Source organism: Parasteatoda tepidariorum, chromosome 5 (genome assembly GCF_982258835.1).
Source record: "Parasteatoda tepidariorum strain Cologne lab strain chromosome 5, Ptep-v5.0, whole genome shotgun sequence".
Taxonomy (NCBI): Eukaryota; Metazoa; Arthropoda; class Arachnida; order Araneae; family Theridiidae; genus Parasteatoda; species Parasteatoda tepidariorum.
Window position 1 is genome coordinate 82,352,228 of NC_141759.1, and position 20,548 is coordinate 82,372,775.

Sequence of the window (20,548 nt, forward strand, 5' to 3'; positions counted from 1 at the left end):
AATGGCCATTGCATTTAAATGTACTCTTGAAATCTTTTTTTTTTTTTATAAGTTCAATATTCTTGACTGATGAACTTTCTGATATAGTTATACAATTAAATATTTATTAATTAATAAAGCACATTTTTTATTTATATTATTTTCTGAATTTATTTTTAAGATCATTTTTATTTGTTTATTTTTTTAATATTATTTAAATTTTAATATAGATCTGATATCCCTTATGTGTTTATAAATGTTGATTTTTGCAAGCTTCCTAACTTAATAAATTACTTAAAACGAAATCTATATATTTATTTCTTTAAACGAAGTGTCTGTTTAAATTTTACTTAAAGAGTATTCAAAACAAATTAATATAATAACATTAATATAGACCAACTTTTGAGATTTTACAAATTAAAAAAAAATATATCTTATAATATTTAGGTATTTTAACCTTTTAGTAGTCCATAACACATTTATTTTTAACCTTTTAACTGTGTTTTGAGTGAAACTTTAATTCTTTACTTGGCATTAACTAGTTAAAGAAATTTTAGTACCAATTGCTTAGGTACTAGGTCTGTCAAAAAATTAATCATTAAAAAATTACACATTTACAGTATAAATCATATTTCAATAACCAATTTCATTACTGAACCAGTAACAAGCTATGCTAGACCAGATGTTTTGATAAATGGCAACTCTAAATTTAAAAACAAATGTAAGAAATGTTTAGCAACTTTTAATGAAGGATTTTTACTTCATTAAAAATTTATGCTAGTTTGCTTTCATGTGCTGGGATTTTTTAGTTATGACAGGACAAAATCTCTGCAATTGGCTTTCCCTTGCTTGCGTTCTGCTTTATTAGATAAAAGTATTTCTGACTGTAGCATATTCTGCAACATCATTTAAAGAAAAAGCATAGAAAGCAACCAAACTTTAAAATTTTTATTGGTTTGTTTATCATGGTGTGTTGAAATATTTTGTTTTATTATTGCTATTGTGTGAAAAGTTGTCGAGGATGTAAAATCGTCTCTAAATTGTAAATTTTGAAAAAATCACAAGAATTTTAAATTTTGTCCTTGAAAATTTTACATTATTTTGTTCTTTTATAACTTTAAATATCAGATTAGAGACATCAAAAGTTTGGAAATAAAATAAAAAATTCCCACGTCATGTTTAAAACTCCTATATTAAAAAAAAATAATAATAAATTAAAAGCTGAGACCACCAGAAAATGTTTGTCAGGCTTACTTTACACCTTCTTAACTCAAAAATTCATTCAACGAAACAACTAGAAAAAATGAACATTTTTAGTTCAAAGAACATTCTGATAAAAATGTTACTGATGCTGTTATAAGTTTTTGCTTCTTCTGTGTCGAAATTGAAGATTTTTTTTCCACTGTCTAATTTTAACTTAGCCCCAACTATTAACAGTGGCATTATGAACTTCAATCAGCCATGTATTTATATGTGAAAAAGTGTTATGCACCTTACTTTGTTCACATTCCGAATTGGTTTTAAAATGATTAATAGTTTATATTCATGACTTTTCTGATTTATCGCTAAACTAATATAAGAAAAATTATTTCTTGTAGCCACACACTCTTATGACTTCAGATTAAAAGTAGAAAAAAAAATTATTTTTTTTGTTGATCTGTTTTAAAATTTTGATTTAGTCAAAAATTTATTAAATTTCAAAATTTTGGTGTTTTTTTTTTATGTATGATCTTAAAAGTTTAACAAAAGTAAGTATTTTTCTCGTCGCCGGTCCAAAGCCAAATATTAATTAAGGGAAAAAAGTAAATTATCTTAATTTGGGGACTCTATGTCAATTTGCACTAAAACTATCTTAGATTCTTCTTCTGTTTCGATAGACACGTTTGACTGATGTATATGTATGATGTCAGACTCTTCTCTCCTGCTTATGAGTATATTAATTTCATCTGGGTCATCTGCTTGAAATGTTAACACTGCACGCTACTGTCCGCCACTGCTATGAAATGAATGCGTCCAAAAAACGTCGAGAAATATGTTTGGGACAAGTTACTGTAGGTTTGGGTTTCGGTACTTGTACAATCTCATTGTGAGTGTGATTCGTAAAAAAATTGTCTCATCCAATTAGTTTTGGGTAAGTTGCTATAGGTTTTTGATTTGGGTTACGGTACACGTATAATTTTATTGTGAGGTTTATTGTACAAGAGCTTAGAATTAAAATATTTCCGCATGTTTAGTGTTTCGTAAAAAAATTGGCTCATCCAATTAGTTTGGGGTAAGTTACCATAGGTTTGGATTTGGGTTACAGTACCTGTATAATTTTATTGTGAGGTTTATTGTATGAGACCTTAGAATTCAAATAATATTTCTGCAAGTTTGGTGATTCGTAAAAAAATTGTTTCATCCACTTAGTTAGGGGTAAGATAGTATATGTTTGGATTTGGGTTACACAGTACCTGTATAATTTTATTGTATGAGAGCTTAGAATTCAAATATTTCTGTGTGTTTGGGGTTCCGTTAAAAAATTGGTTCATCCAATTAGTTATGTGAACAAATCTAGTCTCCCTATTAACAAAACAACATAGTAAAGTGTTTCACGAGTTGCCATTTTTCAAAACAATTTACTGTACTACTGGAAGCATGATTATAATTATCTGTATGCGTGTCAAAGCGGCATAGAGTTGTTAGCTTACAACACACTTTGTCCAAACATTACACAAACACACCATTTCTTCACTTTTGTTCTCTCACATAAAATCGTGTTGCCAAGTGTTGATATGGTTGAAGCTCGGTGCAGGCTTTGTTGATGTGTTGTTGTTGATCATGCTTCAGCAGCAGCTATGGATGCCGGAGATGGAGTCTTGGGTGGAGATGGCCCGCTTGCACCTGAAGCTGCAGACGATGGCTCCGTGAATTGCATGAGGTTTAGGGCTGCGGGTTGAGTAGAGTAGGCAGGTCTTTGGCTTCCAGCAGGACTCGGGATGCCTGGATTAAGTTAGAACATAAAATGATAAGCTCATGTTAAGTGATGAAATATTTCGAACATTGAAATTTCACCAATTATTTTTTTAACCCTTAACAATTTTTTTGGAGAAAAAAAATTTAAAAAATCAAATTTTTTAAAAATTTTATTAATAAACACAAGGAATTAAAATAAATCATAATACGCAAGTTTTAAGTTGAAATTTTAATTTTCTTATGTGTGAAAACATTTACAGTCGGACTTCTATTTAACGAACTTCCATTTTACGAATTTCTCTATTTTACGAATTTTTTCGAGTAACCAAGAACATTTTGGAAATTTCTTCGTAAAATTACTTCCCGAATGCGAAGTGAATTTTCGATTTAACGAACTTTTCATTGAGATCCACTTTCCTGATTTTCCAAAATATTTCTTAACATTCCAACTTGTTAACGCATTTTATAGGGGAAATGACCTTGAATTAATTTTCGAAGCCACTGCTTTATGAAATGTATTACTGTTTTCTCTAAAAATTATCTTAGAGAAAGCAGTAAATTTCCTTTACCTTTTTGTTTGCATTTCAAACGAAAAACTCAGTTCAAATTAACTGATTTCATCCGCAGCAATTGAACTTAAGTATGCATGTGGTAATGTATGTTTAAAATTACTTTTATAATAAATGCAACTATAATTTTAGCCTTTTTTATATATGATAGCGTAACACTGGATAATGTTTTGCTCTATTCTTGCTTTCCATGCAGATTTCTTTCATGGTTAAGATTTATAAAATAAATAGTAGATACTAGTTAACAAGATAAAAGTGCATCAATTGCAATCTTAATTAGTGTTATCTAGTGTTTATGAATTTAAAACCTATTTTGTGTTGCTTAAGTATTTTAAAAGGTGATCTTCTATTTAACGAATTTTCCATATAACGAACTTATTTAGTGACTTCGTTAAATAGAGGTTCGACTGTAATATATCATCAGTTTACTATCCAGAGTTATCTCGGGCAAATGAAAAAAGTTAAATATTAGTCTTTGTATGAGAGTTTTTAAAACGAGGGACAACACGAAAGTGATACTTTCCAAACGCCAATGAAGTGATACGAAATTTTATTTTGTTCTTTTTTTCTATGGAAATTCAGCAACTGTCGTATAGACAATCGCAAAGAACACGTGTGCTGTCCCACAATCCAACAGTAAAACTCCTAAACAAAACATGGTAAACTTCCAAGCACAACAAATTATTTTCTTGTTTCCAATCGAGTAAAAACGCGATAAAACAAAGCGTACTGGTTGTTCTGTTACGCCCGAGTATTCTCGGGATAACAAATATTCGCAATATACAGATACCCGAAATAACTCGGGATAATCAGGGTTAAGGGGAATAAATCCATTTGGAGCTAAAAACTCGTTTATTTTTCCATTTATTTTGCGATTTAAATAACGTGGTTACATTTTTATGTTTCATCAAGTTAAAAACACAACCCAAATTGATTAAGCTTTGCCATTTTTTAAAGAATTCCTTCAAAATTCCAACCCTTTAAAAACCTCGGTCTTATGAATGGCCGACCTTGTCAAGCTAAGCACAGAGGGCGCTAGGAGTTAAAATTCGTCGTCGTAAGACTTCCGACTTACTGCTTTCGACTGATTTTTACGCCGAAGCTTGGAAAAATGAACCATCCAATATTGTTATACTTGTAGTGTTTACAATATAACGCGTTCTTTCAATCTATCTTTCAATGAAACAAACAAATAAATTCGGACAAATTCAAACAAATGACTCCGCAAGCTGGCTATGATGTTACTCAAAAAATAACAAACGGTGCTATTTTACACAAATAACGGATAACGCTAAAAACAAGGCTAACTTTACACTTTTTTAATGCCGTGAAATTAACTTTGTTAAATTTGTTTTTGGTTCACGACATTTTATAAATTACAGAAGCTCTTATGGATGGTGTTTTCCACACTAGGGAACGCTGCAAACTCCACCGCCTATACTTCTGGGTTACTGTTTAAAGCCATTTGGTTCAAAACGTGATCATTATGTTTTGAGATTCTTGCAAACGTGATATTTGATTACTTATTACTTGTGTTTACAATGCTAAAGGTGCTAACACTAACGTAAGATGGTGCACAGCTTGCAACAAGAACAAACAGCAATGAACAAATGGAAAGAGGTCAAATCAGGACTGCCAAAAAAGCGAGTTATTCAAAATCTAGCAACCATGTCACCTTTTTTTAACAATATGTCTATGAATAACTAAAACAAATTTTCACCTCAAACTCACCAGAATTACTTAATAACATTAATATCTTATGAAATACGGCAGATTTGAGCTCAGATATTATCTAATTTTTACTTCTTTTATTGAAAACAAAATTATCCGTTTGAAAATATCGCCTCGCAGAATAAGCAGTTGCAAACTTTTTAACCGGAACTAGAGCAGGTATTGAGCTCAAGATTGTTATTGTTAACATTTATATTGAAAACACCATCCATAAATGTGAATTTAAACACTAATCGCAATAATAAAACTTCCTAGAACACGTCGAGTATTAAATTAGAGCCACTTGTGGCTGTATAAATTTATAGAAAAAAAAAGGTTGTACCATTGCTAGTGTTTGGATGCCTTGTACAATTGGCTGATCCCGTTTGATCCTTTGGTTGTATCTGAGCTACTGTAGAAGAGGAAGGAGAGGTGTTTCCCATGCCTAATTCTATTTTAGGATTAGAATCACTCCTAGATCCATTCCCTGGTCGTGGCAAGGTATCTTCCCTGCTATCAGAGTGGTTCAACATTAACATAGGTATTGTTTCTTCGCGGTTGCTGGCCCCTGAAACGGAGAAAAATAAATAAACAACTCATATTAAATACACAACCTCGACAAGATAAATTGAATATATATTAAGAAAAGAATTCAAAATATTAAAAGCCATTAAAAATAACAGATAATAATTTCATCAGGGAAAAAATTATAAAACTGGTAACCAAACTATTTTTTTAGCAATTTCTTTATGGGAGGGGCAATAATAGTTTGATTTATGTAATTTACCACCACTAAGTTTAAAATGAAAATCAGGAAGTTGCACTTTTAACAAAAATTGTTTAGATATGTTAGAATTAAAGTGAAGGCAAAAATAAGCCTATCAAATTAGCCATACTCACATCTAAGCTACCGCTTTTTACTTTTCTGATTCTGAACGTATGCATTTATGACTCTCCCATTCCGAAGAGGTTACGGAAGCACTGTGCTTTAAAGTTGTGATCCAAATGTAAATATTCAGATTATTAACCCCTTACCGATCGGTTAATTTTCAAGAAAACTGTCATAAAAGTGCCTATTTTTTTGGCTTTTGTATTTAATTGGTGCTGACATCTAGTTTAAAATGAACTAACTATCTACAATTACCTTAAAAATATCTTGGTACTGCCATCTGGTGTGTAAAATGAGAAATAACATGTTTTCCGGGCAAAAGAAATGAATTAGTTTTATTCTTATTGGCGCGTTACTTCTGAACATTCCAGCCCGACAATATCACGGAGCGAGAAATAGAGGGCGAAACCTCACCCCGTGATTTTCAAGGAAAGGAAGGGGTTAATATGTTACGGAAATGAGAACTATCTTTTCTGCTGCAAAATAAATCCTTATGATGAAACATTTATGTTATCACACTTTTCTTTTTTTGTCAAAAGGAACCGTCCTATTGTCTGCCTCATATGTCATGTGTTAAATGGAGTGTGGTAGCTTAAAGCAGAGTGACCTCTGCAAAATTTTTATTATAGTGGTGACTATTGTTTCACGAGGCTGTTGAAAGCGTTCTAGATTTCAATTTCACTTAAAAATAAGGAATACAATTGGGTACTTGCACTTCAAGATGACGACCTTTCATACCCACACATGTGAACCGCCAGCTAATCTTTATCAGCAAAATGGCGTATTAAATTTGAGCTAAGTTTCTTTACTTTAAGTTAGAATGTTAATTAACTATAAGTTAATAAAAAACAGAGCCGCTTCGCGCATCGAATTATTTGAAATATAATTCTTTCTCGTCCACTTATCTTACTTAACTTAGATTTATTATTTGTTTATGAAATATATTGTAACCAGCTTATATTTTTGTTTTGTGTACCTGTCAACTTCGATGAATAATTAGTTTGTTTTTGTTCCACGTGGCTTCGCGCCTGTATTTGTGTTAAGTAAGAAATATATTGTGAGAGAATTTAATTTTTCGTTTAAGAATATGTGTTTCTTAAGAGAATTTATACTTGACAGGCTTGGCTTACTCGAAATAGAAAGGAAAGAACAGTTGCTAACGTAAACAAATTCCACGTTTCAACAATCAATCAGGATCGAGATACCCACACTACGCCACTTGCAGGTATCCCATTAAATATGTGAATCACAATAGAGTCATAACAATTAAATTCACAGGTGTGACTTTTTTAAATATTTCCGAGTGTCTCCTTACTACATGACTTTAGAAAAAAAAATTGTTTCCTTATAATATTGAACTGTTCCCTAAAGCTCACGGTGCAGATAAAAAGATTTTAAATGTAAAATACACTTGTACAAATATCGAACCATATTTAAATAAATTTATTTTAATATCTATTTGAAGAAAGAATTTGTTTGCCTTTTCGAATTTGTTTTCAAAAGAGATGTATATGTTTATATTTTCTTGAAGTTTCATGTTACAAATTCTTCACAACTTTATTTTATTCTATTTTTTTTTTCAACATTTATTTTATTCAGATATATTATTGCAGAGAAAGAAGAATAACAAAATTTTTGAGTGAACAATTCCATATACTAAGCATTTTTGTAATCTTTTAATTTTAAATAAAACGATTTACTCTATTTTGCGTACATTCGGATTAATATCGATTGTGTTTGAGCTACAAAGATTCTTTTTCAGGAAGAAATGTAGACACATTTTAAATAGCATGTGACGCATTTTTCAATAAGGTATATATTGTGGTCAGGCACTTTTATGTTTGATAAATAATTTGTAGTTTGAATTGAGAAAGGTTTGAAATTATTTGTGTTCAATTTTACAACTTACAAAAATGTGAATAGTGAGATTGCCTAAACAAAAGTGAAAAAAAAACATTAAAAGAAACATATAACTGTTATTTCAAAGCAAAAAGCAAACGATTTTCAAAGTTTTTTTTTTCTTTCCTTTTTTTTTTCTCCCTTTGGCAACGACTGAGTATAGAAAAAATGTAACGAAATTAAAATTCTTTAAACTTTGTTGAGTGCGTTATATGTAAAACGCTTCTGCTTCATAAGAGATTTATTGAAATATTAGTATTATTGTTCATTTTAGAGGAAGTTTAATTAGTCGGTTAAAATGGCGAATCACTCGTTACGCTATGAAAACATTTAAAAAATGGTGAATTGAGATTGTTCGCTTAAATGGTGAATTAGGATTGTTCGTTTAAATGGTGAATTTGGATTGTTCGTTTAATTGAAAATGAATTGAAGGAACGATGACGTATCGAACAGCGAATATTTTCAAAAGTGATCATCTCTAATGAGTGTTGTGATTAATTCGAAGTAGTTCTGTTCTTGTGGTTGAGTGTGCCAAGCTTGTGACTTTAAGAATTTGGTGATGATGATTATTAAATTATTCCGATTTAAAAATACTCGTTTTATTCTGTTTTAAAAATTGTCTTTGAAAAGAAAGAAGTCTTAGATAGCTCGTCAAAGAAGTTGTGCCATATAAAAAAGGTGAGTCCTTATTTTGATGATAAGATGATTACAACCGAACATAATGAAAGCATTTAGATGATTTTTAAAGAATCATATCATATATTCATGATAATGTTATTAATTCATCAACATTCATGTCATAGTCATGTATTCATAATAATGCGCAATAATTTTAGCAATCTCTGTTTCATTTATGGTTTTTGTTTTCTAATTTAGATTGTTTGAGTTGGTAAAGTAATTAATTTATTTGCACATTTCTTCAATATTTTAAGTTACCTTTTTTTTTAAAAAAAGTAATTAATTTTTGAACCATTAAAATTTTTTATTAGGTTTGTAATATTAAGTTTAAGTTTTTATTTTAATTAAAAATCCTGGTTTTTAATATCTGCTGTAAACTACGTCCTTCCAAAATTATTATAACTGTGAAAATAAAATTAATATTTATTTAAAAAAATTAAAATTTTATTATAAATATCAGGTGATAAAAATTATTGCTTTATCTGAGAATAACTCATTCAATAAAACCTACAATTAAAATACAGGGGATATTTCCGTATCGTGATCTGTCGCACCAACTGCAATCGCTAAGGTGCCAAATAGATTATAAAACTTGCAATTTAAAAAAAAAAAAAAAGAATACCTAGACGTTTGCCCGGGGAGGCTACGAGTTATACCTTTCGAGTTGGTCCCTTTCTGTGATTTTTTTTAAATTTTTATTTATTTCTCTTGGGCCGCTGCCCAGAAGTTGCCAAGCCTTGGCGATTATTCTACCACAGATAACAATACGGAAATCTCCCCAGAATACATATGGGATTTGGTGTGGAATTTAATGACAAAATTAGAAACACTGCTGCTTATATCAGCGTTTGACATTTACCATGTTAAATGGCTTTAGTTACCCGGATAGTTTAAAAGTAACGCTTAGTGATGAAAATTTTATTTGGGAATGAAATTTAAATTCTTGGGGAAACCGGGAATAGTTCATTTTTCAAAAACTATCCGCGTTGTTTGATTTTTTTACAAGACAAATTGCATGCTTCTCAGCATGTGCGATATTTTAATATGTTCTAGCAGCAATTTTTTTAACATTCTTCTTCTATTGGCATGACAGCCCTTTGTGAGCTAGAGCCTTTTCTAGAACCTTCCTCCATTCTACTCTTTTTACACTAAATTTTTAAAAATGACAAAAATTGAGGAGTGTTCCAACTTATCGAACACTATGAACTATGACAATAAGTTACGAAGTAAAAAAATGTACAAGTAATGCGATGGAATAATGATAATAAAATACGATTCAATTATTAGTACAAAAATTATTAACTGTTGAACTTGTAGTAAAAAAAAATGTTGCCAGATATGAATCTTAAAATTTATATCAAAATTTTTAATAATTAAAAACTGTTTCCAACGTGAACGGTTATATGATTTGAGGTTAATTCTTAACAAGTAATTCTTAACAAGTCTCGTTTATCACTGCATATAGCGTCGCATATTCTGTATTAAGTTGAATTTATTTTAAATACATTTGATTAATTTATCCTTTAATTTCATTATGATTAACATTATAGTAAAATCTAACTATATATAAAATTCTAATGATGGTGTCGTTGTTTTCCATTGTTGTCGGTGCATTTTTATTGGCCGGAAAATCACGTGGTAGGATTCAGTTTTCCCTCATCCATTTCTATATTGTTTTGGTTGTCATCAGCATAAAAGTTGTAAGGGTATTGTTTTTGTATCTTTAATTTAGAGGTATTTTCTTGTACTGCTATTAATACGTTTTGATATAAGAATTTAAAACTAAGAGAATTGTTTTATTATTATTATTACATAGCTGTCAACTCTACTGAAATTTCCAATAGACTACTGGATTCTGCCAGTATCTCCTGGTCTACTGGTTTAATAAAAATTACTCCGGTTTTCGTACATTTTAAAAAATTCTCTTAGAATGAGTATGTTTCTTCAAAAATCCGTATTGAAATAGGATTTTTGTGTAAATTATTGCTTACTTAAATATTTACATAAGTGCCACTAATACATAATAAAGGGAACCTCATTCAGAAAAATCTTTGATGAATTAAATGCCTATTTATATCAAAATTATGAGTAAAAATAATACATAATATTTCAAGTTCATTTAAAGTCCTTCATTGCTGGAATATATTAGTTTTTCTATTTTGATGACAATGAAAATCCCTAAAATTCCATATGCGTAAAATATTTAGTACATGAGGCAAGAATTATCATGAAATATTTCTCTAACACGGCGACAAAAAAAAGCCTCATTACAACTCCCCGAATGGCAACGCTAGGAAATCGACCAATGATTGCCGCTAAAAATGTCACATGCCAAATCTAGCTGAGATGGCTCAACATATAGCGCTTTTAAAAACGGAAACTGAAATAACCAGAGAGCATTATCAGCTGCGGCAATCTCATACTATTAAGCTAGGCAGAAGTGAGTAGTCTTTGTCGATAGATCTCTATTTTAGTATTTTGTCGAGAGCGCTTTTTTTCACGAATTTATATATTACGAATTTATTGGACGATTTTTGATTTATATCACGAATTTATTTGTTTTGTTATTGTTATTAGTTATTCATTGAAAAATGAGTCTCAGTCGTGCTGTAACGCTTTAAGATTTTATACTATAGCACATTTCTAATAGGTTTAGCGAATTACATGTTATTTATTTGAATTCAAATTTATTGTAATGACTTAGTATTTACTAAAATGATGTAATTTGTTTTTTAAAAAAAAGTTGTTATATGGATTTGAATGATTGTTTTGAATTCTTAGAATTTTGTGCATTTGAAATGTACCTATGTTAGTAGCGAGCAAAGCGAGCTTGGTTTTTGCGAAGCAAACCATATAAGATTGCGTAGCAATTTTCGGGGGTTGGCGAGCGCTAGCGAGCAGGGGGCACAGCCCACTAGTAAGTTTACATAAAATTTTAAAAAATATGCACTTGCATAACAAAAGGAAGTTTTTTTAAATGAACTTTTATGAAAAAATAAACTTTTAAGAAGATCAAGGAAGGAAAACGTTTTATGTCTATTAAAGCTGATTCTGAAGAAGAAAAAAAATGCATTTTCACACGGATGGGAACTGTGTTTTCGCAGCACGGCCTGTATTTGCTAAGTAATCACTCTCGGCGAGGTGAAGGTAATGATTTTCCATGTAATTAATTTGCCAAAATTTAGTCATCTTCAAAATGTAACAGATGGCAATCCAAAAGTAATTTTTGTAAGGAATTGGCATACACCGTTTTTCTCCCTTTATCTTCTCCCTTATTCTCCCTTTATCAGCGAAGCGAAGCGATTAAAGGGGGGCGAAGTCTTAAATTAATTAAAAAAATTACTATCACCACTTTTCATAAAAGCATTAAAAATAGTAAGTTGAAGTCATATTTCAACGTGATTCTTACTTTTTTCTTAAATGAAATATATATATATATATATATATATATATATATATATATATATATATATATATATGTCACGGCGAAAGACCGAAATCGGTGGTTATTGACTTTCACCGGTGAATGTCGACAAACACCAAATACGTCGATGAAAGATCGAATATTTCATTACATTCTTGTACATTCGGACCCTCACCGGTGTATGTCGACAATCACAGATATGCTTTGGTGAATGTCTGAAATATTTATTACATTCGATTTGATATGAATTTATTCGTGGATATAATTACATTTATTCGATATTTTAACCCTACACTGATGTTTTTTTAAGGTTAAGTGCCACTGCCCGGTATATACTACACTAATGTTTTTTTAAGGTTAAGTGCCACTGCCCGGTATACATTTGCCCGGTATACCTACACTGATGTTTTTTTAAGGTTAAGTGCCACTGCCTGGTATACATTTGCCCGGTATACCCTACACTGATGTTTTTTTAAGGTTAAGTGCCACTGCCCGGTATACATTTGCCCGGTAAACCCTACACTGATGTTTTTTTATGGTCAAGTGCCATTGCCGGTATATATTTGCCCGATACTCCAAACACTGATGTTTCTTCTAATCTATCGTCAGTAAGTATTAAAATATAGAATAAATATAAATATATCAAATAAATATAATAATATTAACGAATAAGTTAATATAAAATTGGATATAACAAATATTTCGGACATTCACCAAAGCGACTATGTGATAGTTGACATTCACCAGTGAGAGTCAGAAATAAGTTTTATTCACTGCGCATAAGCTGCAAGTGTATAGAGTGATAGAAAATCTATTTCGAGTTTCGGGATATGCGTATATCTCTACCATTTGATGCCCTGGTCAGTAAGAAAACAATTAATATGTGCTTTTATATTTATTAACAAACGTAACAATGAAAAAAGTAATAATTAGACTGAAACAAAACAACAAAATATAAGAAATAGGAGCTTTCAAGAAATGCTCCTTCAGGCATGAGTGTATCGAGAACAACTGAAAAAATATAATAATTTGATTGGCGACGAATTGACGCCGCCAAAAAGAATTAATTCGTAACACACAGCCCCCCCATGAACCATGGGGGTTCATCAAATTGTTAAAAATACAATATACCATAAAAAAAAAAGAGAAGTTCGATTAAAGAATTTTCAATTACAAATATTCAAAAAGTTTTGTAACTTCAACATTCAAATTTTAGAGCTAAATTCAAAAATACAACAAAACAAATCTTATTTTATGCTCTAATTAAAAACATAAAACTATTATGAAAAAAAGTAAAAAAAAATTTTTTTGCTGGTAAAATAAATTTTCACACAATAATTCTGGAGAACAATATTAAACATTCAAGATAATTAAACACTTATAAAACACTTTTTTCATATACAAATACGAGAATAAGAATATATATAAGAATAATAAAGTAATCAAAGATCTAAATTTCACTGCATATTCAGTTCAGAAATATAACCAGTAAAATTCAATGAAAGTTATCTAGAAAAATATTGTTTAACGAACAACATTTAATACAGTAAATCAAGAAATTATTAGTTAAAGCATTTGCATTAACTAAATATTATAAAATTAAAATGCAATTCTAGATATTTATTTACATATTTTTTTTTTAAACATCAATAACATTATGATATGCCAATTAATTATTTTAAATAATAATATTAATTAATTTGAACTTCAGTTTGCAATTTCTAAATTGTACAATAATTGTACAGGGCGTTTAAGAACTGAAGATTCAGTTTTTACCTTGCAAGCCCTCACCTTGCCATCTCTTCCAGGAAATAATTCAATTATTCTACCTAATTTCCAAAAATTTCTAGGCAAATGATCTTCTTTAATCAAAACAATATCGTTAATCTTAAATGGAGGGATATTACCCTTAACTAAATTTGAATTAATCAATCTTAAATTTAGAAGATATTCATTCTTCCAACGAGACCAAAAATTTCTCATTAATTTTTCTCTATAATTGTAAGCTCTAATTAGGTTTTTCCTAGAAGAGAGGTTTGTATCAAGGTGAAGTCTTACCGGGGGTAAAGATGTTATTCTTTTACCTAAAAGAAAGTGAGCCGGTGTTAAGGCATTTGGCTCTTCCGCATCACTCCCAACATAAGTTATTGGGCGAGAATTTATCATTGCCTCAATTTCGAAAAGAACAGTTATCAATTGTTCAATAGTTAGGGAGGATTTACCTAGGGCTTTCCGAAGAGCAACTTTTACAGATCTAACCATGCGTTCGTAAAAACCGCCCCACCAGGCAGCTCTCTCAACGATGTATTTCCATTTAATACAATTATAGGCACAAAATTCTTTAATATCTGTATCATTTAAAATTGACCACATCAACTTTATTTCCAATTCAGCACGTTTGAAGGTACGCGCATTATCAGAAAACACTATCGATGGTAAACCACGTCGAGCAATGAAACGGCGAAAGGCTAGGAGAAAAGTATCTGTTGATAAATTTCCCACTAGCTCAAGATGAACACTCCTTGTCACTGCACATGTAATCAATAGGATGTATTGCTTACTTTCACTGTTTTTAATAAAGAGAGGATCAGCAAAGTCCACTCCAATGACGGAAAACGGAGAAGATTGCTCCACTCGTTCAGCTGGTAGCGGTGCTACAACTTGGTCTCCAGGAGAAGAATTGAATCTTCTACAAATTACACATTTCCTGAGTAGTGATTTTACTGTTTGTCTAGCTTTTAAAATCCAGTATTTTTCTCTCGCTTGCACTAACGTGTGAGAGACACTAGAATGGAAGACTCTTTCATGGGAATCCCAAATTAACAGCTCTGTTAATTTGGATTTAGCTGGAAGTATCACAGGATGTTTTTCATTCATTGATAAATCAGACTTGCCTAAGCGTCCAGTGACACGTAAGACACCTTCTTGATCAAGAAATGGATTTAAGCAAAGTAGTTTTGAGTCTTTGGAAAGAGGTTTCTTTGCAATCAAGTTATTTTTATCTTCGTGGAATGCTTCATTTTGAACAAATTTTATCCAAAATACTTCCGCTCTGTTAAGTTCATCGGAAGTAAGGGGACACTTAGGTTGAAGTTTTGTTTTTAACAGATGGACGAAACGGAGTACCCAAGCAGTTACTCTTAATAGTTTTCTTAAACTGCTATATCTATCAGGATCTATTAACTTGGCAGAAACAATTGTTGACGAAACCAAAACTTTCGGTCTGGATTCGGATTCCAACTCTACAATGTCAGCTTCAATTTCAGACTCTTGATTACATGACCATGTGTCTTCTGAGTTACTTAACCATGCGGGGCCATGAAACCATTTTCTTGAAGAAATCAGGTCCTTGCAAGAAATTCCCCTGGTTAAGAGATCTGCTGGGTTATCCTTGCCAGTGCAATGTCTCCAAACATAAGGATCTGTGATTGTTTGGATTTCTGTGACCCTATTAGACACAAATTGCTTCCATTTGGACGCTGAGCCTTTAATCCAGTGCAGCACAATCGTCGAGTCACACCACAAAGATATTTTATCAAGATTTTTAAATAGTTCCTTGAGATGTTTCACCATTCTTGCGGCTATGATAGCTCCCATTAACTCCAATCTGGGTAGAGTTAATTTCTTAAGGGGTGCTACTCTGGACTTAGAAATTACAAAACTAGTACTAAAAGTACTTCTAGATGTTTGGTACCTGAAGTATGCTACAGCTCCAAAAGACTTCAGTGAAGCATCGGAAAACACGTGCAGTTGCACGTCTTTGTCTACTAAATTTAAATCGGGAAAATAATATCGAGGAATATTCAAGTTCTGAAGTTCATTAATCTCATCGCACCATATTATCCATTTGTCCTTTAATTCACCACTAAACTCATCGTCCCAATCGATTCCAAGTTGCCATAATTCTTGTAAAATGCATTTAACACGAATCAAAATGGGGGAAATAAATCCAGATGGATCAAATATTTTGGCCGCTATATGAACAACATTCCGCTTAGTGCATTTATTTGCATTTAAATTTGACAATAAAGACCTTAAATCAAGTTCGAGAATATCACTTTCATTATTCCATTTAAGTCCTAAAACTTTTAAATGAGAATCAGGATCTTCATTAATTCCTATTTCGGAATTAGAGTTTTTCCACAAATTTTTAAGTTCTTTCGAGTTAGTGTCAAATTTTCTCATAGTCATATTTGCATCCTTTAAAATAGAAACAGCATCTGTTGATAACTGAAAGGCTTCTTCTACAGAAGAACTTCCATAAAACAGGTCATCAACATAGAGGAAATTATTCAGCATTTCATATGCAAGAGGATGCGCATTTTTATAAGCTTTAATATGAGTTTTGATAGTTGCTGCCAAAACAAAAGGTGAACAGGTGACTTCAAAACAGTGTCTATTAAAATGAAACATTGTAGGGGTTGAGTTTTATCGCAATCCTTATAATAGATAAAACATAAATAATTTCTATCAAATTCCGAAACTTGTATTTGTAAAAAAGCTCGAGCAATATCTCCGCAAAATCCGATTTTATGTTCCCTAAATTTTAAAATTATATCTACAAGATTAGCATATAAATTATCGCCGGATATAAGACATTCGTTAAGACTTAAATTATTTCCGCGTTTACTACTGGCATCATAAACTATTCTTGTTTTTGTACTGGATGCATTTTCTTTAAAAACATCCCTATGCGGCATTGTATAGCCCACAAAACAATTAGAATTACAAGTTTCGATAATCCCTTCTTTTAATTGTTCTTTCATAACTTCATTATATCTTTCAAATAAAGATTCGTCAGCGTTAAATCTCCTTTCTAGTAAACAAAATCTTTTTTCAGCGATCTCAAAATTATCGCATAAATTTTCACGAACTGTCTCAGATTTCCATAACAGCGGCGCCTCATATCTTCCATTTTCAAACCGCAACTTGTTTTCAAAATTAATTAGATGATCCGAGTTCATTTTATTTTCTAACTCTTTAGTAGTGAGAAATGATTCAATATTCCATAAACATGACAAATCATTTACAGTTGTATCTGCTAAAGTGTAACAAATGTTAAAACAAGAAGCCGCACCCTTAAAAGGACCATCTGGCACCTGACCTACTAAAGAATCTCCAAACAACGTCGGCTGAAGGAATAATTTATTGCCTATTTTCAATAACTCACCCTTTACAGTAGAATATAAGAAATCAGCACCTAACAATATTTGAATGGGTTTCTTATCATCCCATGAATCAGCGATTTTAAATCCTTGAGAAAGTAAAGTTTCTATTAATTGGGGATCAAATTCTGAATATAATTGAGCAGCGCATATTTCCTCGGTAATTAATGCTTCAATATTTATACTTGAGTAGGGGGGAAACCTACTGCGTAATGTGATATTAACACATTCGTATTCCTTTTCCGAAGGATTTCGATTTGAAAATGTGTAAACAAAAAGTTTTTCTTTTCTTAAACTTTTCGCGTTTAATGCTTTAGCCAAATCTTTTCGAATAAAAGATTTTTGAGAAGCAGAATCAAAAAGTATTCGAGCTATTAGTTTTTTAGATCCATTTTCGACATGAACTTTAGCAGTTTGCAATAAAGTAGTATTATTTAATGATTGATTAGGTTTGAAAACAGAAGACATAACCGCTTGATTCTCTTGAATTTGAATAGTTTCGGTTTTATCTGGGGGAGAAGTTTGTAATAAATTGTTACTTTTTAACTTTGGGCAAAACAATAAATTATGTTGAAAACTTTGACATATTTCACAAGGTTTGATTTTAACTTTACACTGATTTAGCAAATGGTTTTTATAAAAACATTTGTAACAGCGTCCTTCCTTTTTTAATTTAAAACGTTTCTGTTCATCAGTAAACGTTTTGCATTTTAGCCCTGTATGCGAGTACGAATTACAAAAAATGCAAGAATTTTTGACAATTGTATTTAAAGCGGCTGATGTAGGAATATTTTTGTTTTTAGGATATCTAGTTTCGTTTTTTGATCTAGCTGGTTCGTGAGTTTTCATAGAAATCACAGAAACTGCATTAGCTGCTTCTCGAGATTCAATTTCAAATTTTATGAATTTCATTAATTCACTAATATCGCCCGATTTATTATGATCTCTTTTACGATGATATTCTACTATTAAGTTATGAGGCAATTGTTTTAATAAAATCGGAATTAATAAATGACCAAAATTATCTGATGCTACACCCATAGATTGTAAATTTCTTATACTGATTTCACTTTCATCATACAAATGCCTAAGCCCCTGAATATTTGAAGAAGATTTAACTGGTTCGATTTCCAAGAGTTTGTTTACAAAACAATTAATTAAATGTTCCGATTTTCCATATCTATCTTTTAGCAAGGTCAAACACGATTTATAATTTTCTTCTGTTAAAGCGAAACCTGCTACTGTTTTATAAGCATCCCCAGAAAGAAAAGATTTTAAATAAATAAATTTATTAACATTGCTTAATGATTCATTAGAATCTATAGCACTACTGAAACTATTAAAAAATTCTAAAAATGTAGTTGAATCACCATTAAAAGTTGGAATGTTAAGTTTAGGCAAATTAATAGAAATCGGAATATTTTTACTATCATTAACATTCGAAACATTAACATTTGGAACATTCACATTATTAGTGCCAACTGACTCTTTTATTTTAAACTTTGTTAACAACAGTTTAATTTTCATTTTGGAGTCACCTATGTTTTCATCATATTCCATAGAATTTTTAATTTCTGTTTCAAAAACATCATTATCCGTGATTAGTTCCTCAATTGATTCATTAAGGTTTTTTAGCTCAGTTCGTTTTTCTTCGAGATCTAGTAAATATTCTGATAATTGTTTCTGATGAATTTCATCTTCAAAATTGAGATTCTGTTGAAATGTGTCAATTTTCGTAATTAACTTAGTACAATTAGTTCTAGCAATCTTTCGTTTTACTTTAAGTTTATCAATGGTTTCCATTTTCGAGATAGTAAATATATAAAAGTACAGTACCTGTAAGTTCAAGCTTTCTAAAATTTCAAGAAAATAATTAATCCAGAATGAAGCACAAATTAAAATCCAAAATTCCCGGGTTTCGGCACCAAAAAATGATAGAAAATCTATTTCGAGTTTCGGGATATGCGTATATCTCTACCATTTGATGCCCTGGTCAGTAAGAAAACAATTAATATGTGCTTTTATATTTATTAACAAACGTAACAATGAAAAAAGTAATAATTAGACTGAAACAAAACAACAAAATATAAGAAATAGGAGCTTTCAAGAAATGCTCCTTCAGGCATGAGTGTATCGAGAACAACTGAAAAAATATAATAATTTGATTGGCGACGAATTGACGCCGCCAAAAAGAATTAATTCGTAACATAGAGCTCATAAAATAAGTTTAAAATATCGGAAAAACATGGAAAATAATAAATATTAAGAAAAGGGAAGATGGAAAATTATTAAAATAAATATTTAAAAAAAATATTTACAAAAAAGTCGGAAAAGGAAATAATGAAAAGATATCATCTCATCATCAGCTCACACGATTATATCCGCAAAAAAGAGTGATTTCTAATATTGTATTAATATAGTCAAAGCAAAATATATCAATACAATGGTGTGAGGAACACTAAAAAAAATTGAAACTAAAATAGAGCACATTAAGTATAGATATATTGTAACCTTACTTTTACTTTTTGGCATTTCCCCCTTTTAATTTAGTGTCAATTTTAGCAGAGTTTTCCCAAGGAATTAAAAAAAAGTTAGGGAGCTTCCTCACAGAAAGGGACACTTTGAATTTTGATAGGGCACTCACCACCGTTATCAAAATGTGCAATCTTATGTAATAACTGAATTTTATCCCCTTTTACTATTTTATGTGTATGTTACAAAAAGTAATTCATCATCTAGAATAACAGAAATAAAAGGCAAACTTAAAGACAATCTCTGTGTATAACTTTTTTTTTTAAAAAAAGTAAGCTAAAAAAAGGGATGATGAACTAACAGTTTTAAAGCGTTTTATTTTTTTATATATACGAGTATATATTTTAAAATAAGAATCACGAGAAAATAAACATTTAGGTTCAATTTTAAAATTAAAGGTATTTATTTAATAAATATAATGGTAAAACTTAAAATCACTAAAAAGTTCATTAATATCCCCCCCCCCCAAATAAAAGATGTTAATATCTCTGGTGCCGAATATCATGCGAATTTTATTTATATAACTGGACAACTTAAGAAAAATTTTACTAAAATGAAAGAATGAAATTAAAAATTTATCAGGAATGAGTATAAATCAGAAGTTAAATTTTCATTAATTAAGGTTAGGAAAACAACTTTTTCCTGAAAAAATTTAAATAAAAAGGCAGTGTTTTTAAGGGATGGCGACTTTTGTTTACAAAAAAGACGAGGAGCTCACAATTATAGGGATCAAAGGGCAAAGTGGGGC

The 20,548-nt window shown here is 30.6% G+C and overlaps 1 protein-coding gene across 1 annotated transcript in view; it reads right to left on the reverse strand.

Annotated features, from left to right (window-relative positions):
* Positions 1–1,078: 1,078 nt before the first annotated feature.
* Positions 1,079–20,548, reverse strand: part of LOC107437959 (potassium voltage-gated channel protein Shaw-like) — a 206,385-nt gene continuing 186,915 nt past the window's right edge. The window contains exons 4-5 of the mRNA XM_016050110.4: positions 5,557–5,781; positions 1,079–2,961 (exon numbers count right to left, since the gene is read on the reverse strand). Coding sequence (XP_015905596.1) covers positions 2,798–2,961; positions 5,557–5,781 — 389 coding nt within the window. The 3' untranslated portion in view covers positions 1,079–2,797. The remainder of the gene's footprint in view (positions 2,962–5,556; positions 5,782–20,548) is intronic.